The 14438-nt window shown below is 37.0% G+C and overlaps 1 protein-coding gene across 1 annotated transcript in view; it reads right to left on the bottom strand.

Moving 5' to 3' along the window:
* The window catches only part of LOC106463404 (short transient receptor potential channel 3-like), a 107656-nt gene that overhangs the window by 86569 nt on the left and 6649 nt on the right, over window positions 1–14438 (bottom strand). The window contains exon 2 of the mRNA XM_013923425.2: window positions 2506–2635. Within this exon, the coding sequence (XP_013778879.1) occupies window positions 2506–2635 (130 nt within the window). The remainder of the gene's footprint in view (window positions 1–2505; window positions 2636–14438) is intronic.

Below are 14438 nucleotides of genomic sequence, written 5' to 3'. Positions count from 1 at the left end.
GTTTCGGGATAGAGACAATTCGTAGTTAATAGAGAGAGGTAGGTAAAAGGGACTTTTATGTTACCCATCTGTTGTTTTATGGCTGCTAGATCTCTTTGGTAAAATGTACATTCCATGAAAGCGTGTTCTGGGTCTTCAAAATTTGAACAATGGCTGCATTCACCATTTGGGTGTACTTTTATTTGGTACAGATGTCCATTTAGACCTGTGCAATTAAACCGGAGGCGTGTAATAATAACTTCTTGATGTCTGTTCGTACATTCATACTTAATGTGAGAAGAAACAACAGGAACAATTTTCTTGTAGATATTGGAATGTTGCACAGAATTCCATCTACGCTGCCAGGAATCTAAAATGAATTGATAAACTTGGCCTTAGAGGTCACCAAGTTCAATAGAAACGTTTGTGACCCCAGGATATGCTAACGCATTCTTGGCAAGATGATCAACTATCTCATTTCCCTGGATTCCTATATGGCTAGGGACAGTGATTTTGTTGTCTGCATACAGTGCTTATATACAGTACCTGCATAGAGGGCGTGTGACGGCCGGCGTAAAGTTTTGCAACCAACATAACGTTACTTCCGCTACCTTCGCCACCATTGGTCTTCAAACCCTCCCGTCACTTTCCAACCCCGTTAAAAGCAATGCCAGTCTCCACGAAATATTTCTCAGAAATGTCCATTTATCCTTTACGCCAGAGGAAATTCATCAAGCCCTCGAAACTACAACCAACTCTACGATCCACGCAGTCCACCATATCCCATCAAAGAAAACAGGTTCACCCTCCACTTTCCTGAAAGTTGTCACAACTTCCAAGATAACCGCAGACTCCATCCTCGCCCATGGCTGCTATCTTGATTACCATCACTTCAAAGTAGAAAAACCATACTGTAAGCCTCACCCACCCACTACCTTTCCTAACCCACCCCCCAAGCCCACGTTCCACAACACCCAAAAGAAAACCACCCCCAACCAGTACTCTACCGCCCATCCTATTACAATTGACCAGGCTACTCAAACTTCACCCACTCCTGAATCACAAGACATGTCAACCCAAACCACTACTACAAAGAGAAAAAAAGGCGCCTAGCCGCAAGTCTTTCCAATAACCAACGACGCTTATCAGCAAACCAGCAACCCGCCTCTCAGCCCCGTGCCACTTTCTACATCATCGTCGTCAATCTCACTAAATGCTCTAGTAATTGACACCTCTCCAGACCTCTTCCTACCCAACGAACCTTTCTGTGCCTTCCACCCACTCACCAGCGACACCGAGGACTTCACGCCTTTAAAAACATCCCATAACCGGAACCAGTACCCCAATAAAACCATGGGGAGCATCAGGAGAATCCACAACTCATTCAAAAGTTAATCAACCCCCAGCACCGGGCTTCACTTTTCCTTCCCTACTTACTTCTTCTTGCTAATCGGGCACTGGTAACGGATTGGTCGTTACCAATGCAAGTGGGTTTTCTTGGGGTACTCCCATTTCCCCTCACATTAAATTCTTGGCATAGGATTTATAGATCTCCACCGCCCTGATGGACCATCTGTCCTATATCGGCCGTTTAGTTCAGTTTACTCTGCTCTTCACTCTTTACTTTCTACTTTTTACTTTTACGTTTACCTTTTTAAATGTACATAGCTTATCTGCATTAATTTCTTGTTTCTCAATTTAAGCCCATATTCCTCGGCCATGCGCTGGGTGAAGGAGGATTGCTTAATCTTCGAGCACCCCTGATTAGTAATTATTTATTCGGAAATAATTATTTTTAAATCAGAATAACTGCCCAAAACGAACGAACGAACATAACGTTAGATAACAAAGATGAAAATCAAGAAATAGCTATTAATATCTGCAGAGGGAGATATACGTGTTTTGGAACTCACAAACATCACACTAAAATTGCTGCTTAACCTAGTACCTAATCCAAAACTGTTGCTTAACTAGATATTTAACAATATGCAAATACAAAAACTGCAACTAAATCAAATATTAAAACTTGGAACATCAACCCAAAAAGCAATTGTTTAACTAAGTCCTGAAAGTCCTCAAATATTACACCAAAATAGAAACATAAATGCATATTAAAAGCATATAAACACCAATGCAAAAACTGCAATTTAGTGAGACACCTTCAAATTACAAAATCAAACCAAATACTACTACTTAAGTGGATATCCAAATTAACAACCTTTAAACTTTAAACTGTTAAACTGGTAATGAAAACAAACAAATATCAAGTCAATATATCTGCTGCTTAAGTGATATTTAAAGCATAAAAACACACAAACTTTGTTACATAGCTCGATGTTTGTAATCTAGAAATGTCCAACGAAAAACAGCTATTTAACAGGCTATTTAAAACTTGCAACCATCAAATGAAAAACTGTCAATCATCAGTTTCATCAACAACACCATAATAAGTTTCAATTAAAATGTTTTTTAAGTCAAATGATCTGATGTTTGATTCAGATACTATTTTTACATAAACAGGCTTACCTCTAACATGTTCCGAACCCTTTCAACATCTTGATCTTGGACTCCTTGTAAAAAACGTCTTTCTTCAACAGTTAAACTTTTCTGATCTAGACTTAATCTTTCTAATGCATGACATGGGCTTTCTTTGCTTCTGGTGGATTTAAAATTTTTTAATAAAATAAAATTATGATGTTTGATTAAAACAAAAGTATTCAATTAACAACAATTATAACATCATCTATTAAACTACTCCACAGTTTAAACGTTTTTAACAAAAAATGGATAAGAGTATAAATTCATATTTATTAATCTATACAAGAGAAAACAGTTATGTTTATTTTGATTCTGATGGCCCCTAGGTGACAATAACATCACTTAAACTTAAACTTAAAAGGGCAAACCAAGCATTAACAAATGATTCACATGGAAACCAGAGGTAATCTATGTAAACTACTAGAGTACTTGCCAAAATGAAGTGACTGTATAGGTATATAAATGTAAATATACACATGATACCACAGGTGTGTATGAACATTACACAGAAACATTCATGAGTGTTTTAGAACACAAATGAATCAATTACAGAAAAGCATGGAAACAAATCATTTGATCTGCATTTTGTATTAATGCTAATAAAATAAAGTTCAATTTTGACATTGAAATATTTGGCAGTGAAATACTTTTCACGGAAGAGATACAAATAACCATGAGACCCAGACTATAATAAAACAGTTTTGTCTAGGGTTTTAAAGAACGCAGTTTTATCTGTTGTTTCTCATATATAGTAGCTCAGAAGATATTTTGACTGGACTGAGTTCCAATGAATAGGTGAATTTATCAGCAGCAAATGAATTTCACAGACAGTGGCTTACATATCATAACAAATATATATATACATTAAGTATAACCGGTGTTTTATTTGGTTGTTAGGAATGTTTTCTGTTATGCAGATTGAAATATTTTTAATAAACAAGTTTTACTGAATATTCTCTTAATATTGTTTCATTACTAGATACAGTATTCAAACATAAAATGCAGGCTGGAAGTGTATCAGAGGGAAGCAGAAAATAACACCTTCATGGTGAAACTTTGTAATTCGTAATGGTGTTGGTTAGTGTTGCGTAACTTCAGTCAGCTTGATTGTGTAGAAACCTTTGCATTCTCACCTACCATTCCTCACTTTACTTTACTTTGGAACATCCTTTGATGAGACAAATTGTTCTCCTCTATCTCTGTTATTACAATACAAGCTTTCACTTTCACTAACATATTTACTTTATGTATCTGCAGGTATTTAAAAGAGGTGACAGAAAAATTTTAAAATATCTAGTCCTTTAGTAACAACAATATTACACATAATGAGAAACTTAGAAGCTTTGAGTAAGATGACATCAACAATATTACAAAAGCCTAGTATAACAATTAAACTAAAAACACAAGGTATGACTCGTACAGTGTTATGTAATAAAACTTGTCATAACTGTTGCTTTTAAAATATTTAACTTTTAACACTCTTGTTATGAAAAATAAATAACCATTAGACATTAAATCCCTAAGTAAACTAAATAATATATCTTAAACTGAACAGTCTTGTATATACAACACTTGTTCTTGTTGTCTTTGTTCTATATAGTAGATATCTACAGTGCCTGATGTTGCTGTACGTCCATGTTGAAAGGATCAATGACTGCAACATACATTGTTGACTGAGTGAAGAATGTCTGTATATCACAGGCAACAAATATTGTGAGAGAATGACAAGTCAGGTGGTGACACTACCATTACACAAACGAACAGAACTATTATCATTACAGTGCATTAGTTCTTCAGAGGGCCCGGCATGGCCAGGTAGCTATGGTGCTCGACTCACAATCTGAGGGTCGCGGGTTCGAATCCCCGTCCGACCAAACATGCTCGCCCTCTCAGCCGTGGGAACGTTATAATGTGACAGTCAATCCCACTATTCGTTGGTAAAAGAGTAGCCCAAGAGTTGGCGGTGGGTGGTGATGACTAGCTGCCTTCCCTCTAGTATTACACTGCTAAATTATGGACAGCTAGCGCAGATAACCCTCGTGTAGCTTTGCACGAAATTCAAAACGAAGTATTTTGGCACTTCATCTTGTCAATTTTGTTCTAAAGTAACTGGATAAACCTGTCTGGCTTTTGATGAAAAGAGACAATTATCTAAAGCTCTGGATACAATGTGGTCCCCAACGGTGTAACATAAGTGAAATTATCACAGAATGTATTGTAATAACAGAGCAAAGAGGAATATTTTTTGCCAATTGTGTTCTAAAGTAACTGACCCAGCCTGTGTGGACTGATGAAAGGAGACGATTATCTAAAGCTCTGGATACAACTCTGGTAATTAAATGTGTAATAAACATTAGTATGTACATTTTACTTGTCTTAATATATTATTTTAAAGCAAGTGAACTGCGTGCTGTTTGTTTATTGTTGAAATTTATTACCAACAAGTCACAGACACCTACTGTAAAGAATCTGTCCCACACATATGTGATGGTCAATCCCTCTATTGGTTGGTAAAAGAGAACACTCCAGTTTGCACTATGCACTTTAAACTCTCATATAATGTTAAATACTGTAAAGGGTATTTGTGCATGCCAGGCTTTTACATATGTGTGGAGGATCACGGGTTCAATGCATAACCTTTAGTTCTCACACTGTCACTTGCAATAATACAACAAGGTATGATTAGCACAGTAATGTACACAAACCTGCAATAAATTATTGCTTCTAAAAATAGCTAAATTTAACATTCGCACTACACGTAAATTAAAACAGTTGTGTATATCTAAGAATAAGCCCCTCTTCAAGAAAAATATTTACAATATTTTATATAACATATACAAAGATTGTTTTCAATTCATGCACAAAGTCTACCCATACTGTCTGCACCAGCATTTGCAGTCCCCTTGATGGTTTCAATGCAGAACCTCTAGTTCTCACACTGTCAGTTTTGTACCTCTGGATGTATGTAAGTGGCTGATGGTCTGTCTGAATGAAGAACCCCTTCCCACAGAGGTAGTTCTGGAATTTCGAGATGGCAAAGATGATGGCCAGACAACCATCGAGTAGTTCTTCTCACTATTAAACATCTTTTTCCTGATGTGCATTACTATAAATAGTCCATCTTCATGTTCTTGCAGAAGTACAGCTTCAATTCCAATGTCTGATACATCAGCCTGAATGATGAACGATCTGTTGAAGTTTGGCATTTTAACGATTAGTGAGCTTCATAACATGTTCTTTAACTTCTGTAATGCCAACTGTTGTGGTTATTTCCACTTCATGTTGTTGGTTTGGCCTTTCTTGTTTAGTTCAATCAGTAGTGCATTGACTTCAACAGAGTTTGGGATGAACTTCTTATGGTATCCTGCTAACCCTAAGAATGATCTGACTTGCTGCTTGGTCGTCAGAACTGGTACGTCTTTTGTGTGGGTTAGCTTCTCCTTTTCCGTGACTATTGTTGGTCGATCACCTTGTTCACAACACAGTCCAACACAGAATAGCCAATGTAGCACTTGGATGGTCTGATGATCAGACCTGCTGTCCTCACTTGTCTGAATAGCTCTCTGAGTTTCTTAAGGTAGTCTTCCCATCTGGCTGTGTGGGTCAGAATGTTGTCTACATAATATTTGATGTTGGTGGTTTTGTGCAACATCTTTCTCATCATGCAGTTGAATGTCACTGCTGAGTTAAATAATCCAAACAGCATCCTCTTGAACTGGTAGCATCCATATGCTGTCACAAAGGCTGTCTTCTCTTTAGATCCTATCTCCATCAGGATCTGCCAGTAGCCTTTACTTAGGTCGATCTTGGAAAAAAACTTGGCCCCATCTAATTTTGCCATGATAGCCCCTGGGTTGCCCATAGGTTCAGAGATGAACTTCGTCACGATGTTTAGCTTCCAGAAACCTATTCAGTAGAGGTTTGAGCCTCCTCTCTCTCCACGATTACTACTGATGAACAGTAGGCTGGTTCCAGCTTCTATCATTGCCTCAACTTCTTGCTTGATCAGCCCTCATGCCATAGGGCATCTGGTAGGGCTTCACCTTGACTGGGTCCTTGATTGTCAGCTTCATCTTGTGTTGCACGAGGTCTGACTTGTCTGGTTTATCTGTAAGAACATCTTTGTCCTGGCACAGTAAATTTTGTATCTCTTTCTTCTGCCTGCTAATCAGTTCTTCACTGATGTTGAATTCTTTGTATGTCTCATTTCCACCCAGCAGTCTTATGTCTAATAGGTCTTCATCTTCTATGACAAAATTTCTATCTTCATGTTCTGCATCTATGAAAACCACACCTGCAGTATCCATCTGTGCTTCAATAGCTACATTTGTTGGGTATTCTTACCTCTCGAAGTATCCCTTCAACAGATTGGTGTGGTTGATCCTGGTCTTCCCATTCACTTTCACTTTATAGTCCATTCTGTTGAGGACTTTCTGCAGCTCAAAAGGTTCTTTCCACTGTAACGTGAGTTTGTTGTTGTCTATGGGTAGCAGAAACAAGATATTCTGTCTGGCTTTGAAATGTACATACTTGGCCTTCTTGTCACAGAAGTGCTTCTGACTGCCTTGGGCTACAAACAAACTTTCTCGAGCGAGTTGACAGGTCTCCTCCAGTCGGTTTCTGAGGTCTAACATGTATTGATATGTGTTCCTCACTTCTGACTCTTCTTCTCCTGTCCATAGGTCTTTCAATATCTGCATTGAACCTCGTACTGTTCTTCCATACTGTCAGGGTTTTAAATATGAGTGCGCTAATGATTCTTCTACAGTAGGTGTCTGTGACTTGTTGGTAATAAATTCGACAATAAACGATAGCGCGCAATTTTAAAATTGTTTTAAAACAATGTGTTCAAAACAAGTCAAACTATGTACAAAATTTATTTACGTTATAGGATATCATAGTTATATCTAAAACCCTAAACAATTATCTTTTCTTGTCAAAGGTCTACTCAGACTGATTCAGTTACTTAAGAATCCAACTGACACGACGAATTATTTTTTCTACTCTTATCAGTAAATAATTCACTTACATTACCCCATGGTTTATCACAATTATATCATAAACTTCAAATAATTGTCTCCTTTTCGTCAAAGTTCACAAAGACGGGTTCAATTACTTTAGAACACCCTTTGACAAAACAAACTATTCTTATTATTTTTATTAAACTGTGAAACTCAATATAAAATATTGCCCGTTATGGCTAATCACTGACATGCCAGCTAATTTCATGTTTTCTTTTGCTAACTAATTTTCTGACTGAACTGCACTTGTCTTCACTTTACTTTGTACTTCTTTAGTTCTTAACTTTTACTCACTTGGTCGCCTATGTTTATATGTTGATCACGAAAGCCTCGAACTTTTTGTAAAGTACGAGAACAGCGCTGATTTAACAATACTCAGTTAAGGTAACGAGAAAAATAAGGAAGGTTCGAGTAATGTGACGTCAACAATATTAGTAAAGCCTTGACAACAACGTAATTGCAAACACAACGTATGACTCATACAAATTATGCAACAAAACATGTCATAACTACCGCATTTAAAATAGTTAATTTTAATTCCCTTGTCATGAAAAGTAAATTAAATATTTATTCACCAAATAAACTAAATAGTAACACTTATGCTAAACAGTCTTGTATATCCAACACATACAGTAACTCAAAGGGTGAAAATTTTGTACTTGCTTGTAGGACTTGTCATTAAGCAAATAATACTGCCTGCAGGTATCTGTCCTAGTCAAGTGGTTTCTCCTGGTATATCGTTTTCAGCATGCTCTTTAATAGTCTGTTGACTCTCTCACAAAGCCCATTACATCTAGGGTTGTATGAGGTGGTCAGGGGCTGCCTAGTGCTGATGAGTCTGCACACCTCTTGCATCTATTCTGAGGTAAACTTGGTCCCTCTATCACTCAAGACTTCTTTCAGAAAGCCTACTCTGCAGAACACTTCCAGGAGGGCTTCTGCTATCCTCTCCATCTCTATCTTCGGCAATGGTCGGGCATCTGGGTAACATGCTGCATAGTCGACTACTGAGACAGACTTTCAAGTTGTCAGATACAGGTACTAGTGGTCCAATTAAGTCTATTGCTATTCTGCTGAACAGCCCTTCTAAGGCATCTCACCCAATGACACCTTGGCTACCTTCCCTCCAAGTACTGTCCTTTGTCATAAGTCATAAGACCTGTAGAGTCTGGTCAGATTACTGATGACCCCTGGCCAATGAAAGTCGCAGGTGATTCTGTAAGGCTCTTTGTCTTGTGCTTACTTTCTCCTGGTCACTGTCCCAGAGATTTTGCAGTGAATGATATTTTTTCTGTGCTTCCTTCAGTTCTCATAAACCTACATTGGGGATGTCACCTTTCAAGAGTTGCTAGGGCTTGATGTCTTGCTTGAATTTTGTTTTCCTGAGCTTTTGTGCTGACTGTATATGGTTATTCACTTTTCTTTCTGTCTGGTTCCTCCAAATTTCTACTGCCTGGTATATTTCCAATCATCAAGTCATTGATGGGTGCCTTCATACACATGGTCTCAAAGTTTCCCATCAATCAGTACACACACAGAGATGTACCTGGTCAATCATCTGGCCATCAGATACTAAACTAGTTCTCACTGCTGCACTCAGTGTCTTGTAGGACTTTCATTTTCTTATCCCCAACATAGCCTTCACCTACATGCATGTTGTGGTTTGTTGGCACCTCTCGGTGTTTGTCACATGCTCTGATCACCACTGACACTGTTGACCCATTTGCAAACTTGAGCTGGCCATCAATCAAGCACAGTTTAATCACTGTGATAGCACTTCCTTAATGTTGTGAGTCTGATGCGTTTTGGTGATTCTGTTTCTTCTACCAGCAGCATCCATGGTGACAGTCATCACTTTCTTGTTCTTTGCCAGCACCATCTTTGTAGGTAGCTATAGCTGCTTTATGTTGATATTTCTGTGGCTGCTTCTCAGTGACAGACTTGCACTTTATCACAGTGTGTCCCATTTTATAACAAGTATAGCATCTCTTTGCTTTCTGTTGAGATTTCTATTGTGGCTTGTTGTGGCTTTATACTAAACATAAAATCTCTTCTCTCTTTGTATATCAACTTCTTGCCAGCTTTAGTGGCTCCTGGTTTTGGTCAGCCACCCTTGGTTTCGACTTTAACTGGTCATTTTTGGACTAGCCAGTTATATCCTCTCCATGTGCTTCCATATACTGTTCTGCTAGCTTGATCATCTCGTCCACGTGTTTTGATGCTTCTCTTTTATAAACAGTGAGATGTCAGTGGAGCACGTGATCATAAACTATTCATGTATTCACAGATATGTCAGTCCTTCAAAACTATCTTCACACTTGGCCATGTCAGTCCACCGTACAAATTATCACCATAGGTGTGCCACAAACTGAAATACGGTTTCTCCAGTATCAGGTTTGCGTTCTCTGAACTTCCAAAGAAAACCATCTTTGGTAAGTCCTTAGCACTTTAACAAGACCACTTTTAACTTGTCATAGTCCATGGCATCTTCTGACATTATCCCAGCATACACTTCTAGTACTTTTTCTGTGAGAAGGGAGCTGAGACGGACTTCCAAATTGTATTTGTCCCTGTTTAGATTTTGGGCAAATCTTTCATACCTCTCCAGGAATGCATTCATGTCGTCTTTATATTCATCATATTTGGGCAGCTTCAATCAGCTGCACCTGAACCCATTGTCATTCTTGGGTTCTTTATCTTGCTCTTGGGTGAGCTTGTTTGTGCATGTCAGGCTTTTACATATGTGTGGGACATATGCTTTACAATAGGTGTCTGTGACTTGTTGGTGATAAATTTCAACAATAAATAAAAGCACACAATCCACTTGTTTTAAAATAATATATTAAAACAAGTCAAATGTATGTAAAGTTCGTTACACAGTTACGAACCACATTTGTATCCAGAGCTTTAAATAATAGTCTCTTTTGGTTCAGTTACTTTAGAAAACAATTTGCAAGACGAATTATTCTTCTCTGCTCTGTTATTATTATTTCACTTATGTTACACTGTTGGTTACCACAGTTGTATCCAGAGCTATAAATAATTGTCTCTTTTTGTCAAAAGTCCACTCAGGTTTGTTCAAGTACTTTAGAACACAATTGGCAAGACAGATTATTCTACTCTACTCTGTTGTAAATATCACAGTTGAACCCAGAGCTTTAAATAATCGTCTTTTTTCGTCAAAGTCCACACAGGCCGGTTCGGTTATATTACGACAGCAGAAGTCACGTGACGCTGCTGGCGCGTTTAGCGCTAGTAGCATGTGTGATGTTTCTCAATATGATCGGAATAGTCCGAGTATTTTGGAAATGCCCTCTTCGTTAGTATATAAGCCTGGCAGAGGAAAGCCAGTGTGGGGAGACAAATGAATGAAAGAGAGCAGTAGTTACTTTGAGTTCCATATAATTTATGATTCTGTTAGTTTCGAGCTAGTGAGCCGAGAACGAAATTATCGAGATTGTGAATCGCTGTGATTTATAGCATGTATTATAAAAGTTGTTAAGTTTAAAGTGACGAGAAACGTACTGATTGTGGAACTTCTGTGTACTAAAAGTTTGTATCGAGGAAGAATAAACTGGTTTAATCAAGAAAGGACTTGTATCACTGAAGATCCTAGGAATGATTTCTACCCGAAACAAATAACTTCACTTATGTTACACTGTTGGTTACCATAGTTGTATCCAGAGCTTTAAATAATTGTCTCTTTTTCTCAAATGTTCAGACAGGTTTGTTCAATTACATTGGAACATAACTGGCAAGACATATTATTCTTCTATACTCTGTTATTAGATTACATCTGCGATAATTTCACGAAAAAAGCGCCATTATACACTTTTTACACAGTTTATATTTATTTACCTATATCTATCACTAACTTTGTCTTACTTTGAACTACATTTTGATTGGTTGATTGGTTGTTTGGCGTTTATTGGCGTAAAGCAACTAGGCTATCTGCACCAAACAATGAACTACATTTTGGACGCATATTTATAAATAGCCCAACTAAAGCCAAGAATTTTCTACACGCTACAGATATTATAATGTAATATCTCGAGAAAAACTTAAAAGGTTCTCCTAACATGATGCAATAATACAAAAATCTCCAATTTACGAACAATTGAACTATGCATTATATGATTGGCACAGTTACTTAAACAAAACTGCAATAAACTATTGCTTCTAAAAATAACTATTTAACATTCCCCCTATACTTAAATTAAAACAGTGGTGTATATCTAACAGTGCAATTTAAATTGTATTATCATTAGAGGACTAAGTTTTAGTGTTTCATTACATATTGTAAATTTGGTATAGTATTTGTAATGCTAAAAGTTGACTTAATTTCTGACTGTTGTGATGACAGAAATACTTTTGAACTTTTATAGTGTATTAAATTAGTAAAGGGTTTATTTTGTATGTTAATTCTATGCTTTTTGTTTAATTAATGTAAGAGACTTATTTCAATTGTCAAGAGTTGCATTAAAGGATTTTGTTGTTGACTTAAAAAGGGTTGTGTTGGGTTCAGTTTGATTGGATATATTATATATACATATATATATGTGTGTGTGTATGTACTGGCATCTCTTAGATATAGAAGATTGTTTAGTGTATGTAGTATTATTAGTTAATTAATTTTGTGTTTGTAATTCATTGATGACGAGGCTATTTAGATCTCTAGAAGGCTTAAGTGACAGAGGTATAAATAGCTGCGACCAGGCAAGTGAAAGGAGAGTAAAAGCAAAGTCACGTGAAAGAGAAGTTCGTTCAAAGAAAAGTTAAAAATCTAAAGTTAACCATCCTATGAGTGAATGGCTTAACAGTTGATATGTTAGAGTGAGATTAACAGTTTGATAGAGATAAGGAGAATAATTTGTCTCATCAAAAGGTGTTCTAAACAAAATGAACCCACCCATGTGGTCTTTGACAAAAGACAGACAATTATAGGAAGTACGAAGAGCAGACGGATTATTAGAAGTTTAGGATACAACTGCGGTACTCACGCGACAGCATAACTGAAATATAAACGGATACTACTGCGATAAAAATAGAGAAGAAAACAGCTCAGCTTGTCAACTGAAATATAAAGCAATTGAATTGACCTAAGTGGACTTTTGACAATAAGAAGAGAACTGTATAGTGTTTATGATACAAATGTGATCTCCTTATTTTTGTATATACGCTTAACTTGTTTCGAATATATATAGTACTTTAAAAACAAATGGATTGCGTGCTGTTCGTTTATTGTCGAATTTATCGCCAACAAGTCAGACAACTACAGTAGAAGAATCTTTAGCCTAACACACCCATATATTTACATTACTATATATATATACTACTACTACTATTAAAAAGTATATTCCCGACAGCATCTTTGTTAATGTGTTTTATATTATGCATTATTTCTTTACTAAATTCTTCATTTTTGTACTATATGTAGATTCAGTGTTAAAGGTGTATTGCTATTTTATATATATACTAGCCTAAACTGATGTTTATGCTAGTCATTACTAATCCTACTGTTAATACCTCATTGAAAAAAAAATTGTGAAGTCATTTGTTAGTTTGGGTCAAATTTGAGGCAGGTAAGTGAGAAACTGTATTTGAATATACTACGTTTCCTTCTTGTAGCATTATAATGTCGATTTGAATTTATTCTTTGTTCCAAATATATGCCCTTGTTTTTAATGTCGACTGCAGTGTCTTTCATCAGTGTTCAGGTGATATCTAAAGGTTACAGCCCCAACTATGTGCAATGAGAATGACCAAACACATGGTAGTACATCTTGCATTGGGTAAAGAACAGGTTCTCTGAAACCTTGGACTTAGCAGTCTGGTAGATGATCTTAACCTGAGAGATCATACAGAGAAAGCTATCATTCAACACTTTGTCTCATTATTCTCATTAACATCAACTCAGTTAAGTAGGTTTTATATTGCAGCTATCCGATAGCTCTCCTGAATAATGTTACTACAGCGGAGGTCACTTGACGCTAGTAACACATCATATTCTCGAAGCTTCGTGAATCCTCGGGAGGCTACTAGATGTACGGTATTCTTTTATATAAGACGGCCAAGAAGTGACGGCAACAATGTAATGCTGTGTAATTGAACTGCTGACAGAGAGAGAATATTGTTGAGTCGTTGTGAATTATAGCGTTGTTATAGCGCGACTGTGGAAATTAAGTGTACTGCAAAGTTGTATTCAGAAAGAATAAACCAGTTTTATTTAAGAAAAGGCTTGTATCAATAAAGTTTCTTCGGAAATAATTTTTACGGAGAATTAACTAACGACTGGAGGCGTAACAAATCAGAGAGTGGGACAGAAAATAAAAATAAAAAGAAGAAGAAGAGGGAAACGAGAGGCGGAAAATCAAACTACAGCTTAGCAGACTTGATGGCAACAATACAATAACAGCAAAAGAAACAAGAAGAGAGACAACAGCAGTTGCAAGAAAACCTGCAACAGTGGCAGCTGGAACAACAAATTAAACAAGAAAAGAAACAAGAAGAACGAGAAAAGAAACAAGAAGAGAGACAACAGCGGTTGCAAGAAAACCTGCAACAGTGGCAGCTGGAACAGCAAAATAAACAAAAAGAGAGATTACAGCAGTTGTTGGAGGAAAAAGAAAAGAAACAAGAAGAGAGACAACAGCAGTTGCAAGAAAACCTGCAACAGTGGCAGCTCGAACGAGAAAATAAACAAAAAGAGAGATTACAGCAGTTGTTGGAGGAAAAAGAAAAGAAACAAGAAGAGAGACAACAGCAGTTGCAAGAAAACCTGCAACAGTGCCACCTCGAACGAGAAAGTAAACAAAAAGAGAGATTACAGCAGTTGTTGGAGGAAAAAGAAAAGAAACAAGAAGAGAGACAACAGCAGTTGCAAGAAAACCTGCAACAGTG

This window comes from Limulus polyphemus, unplaced genomic scaffold, assembly GCF_000517525.1.
Source record: "Limulus polyphemus unplaced genomic scaffold, Limulus_polyphemus-2.1.2 Scaffold1398, whole genome shotgun sequence".
Lineage (NCBI taxonomy): Eukaryota > Metazoa > Arthropoda > Merostomata > Xiphosura > Limulidae > Limulus > Limulus polyphemus.
This window is presented reverse-complemented; position numbering and strand designations above follow the sequence as displayed.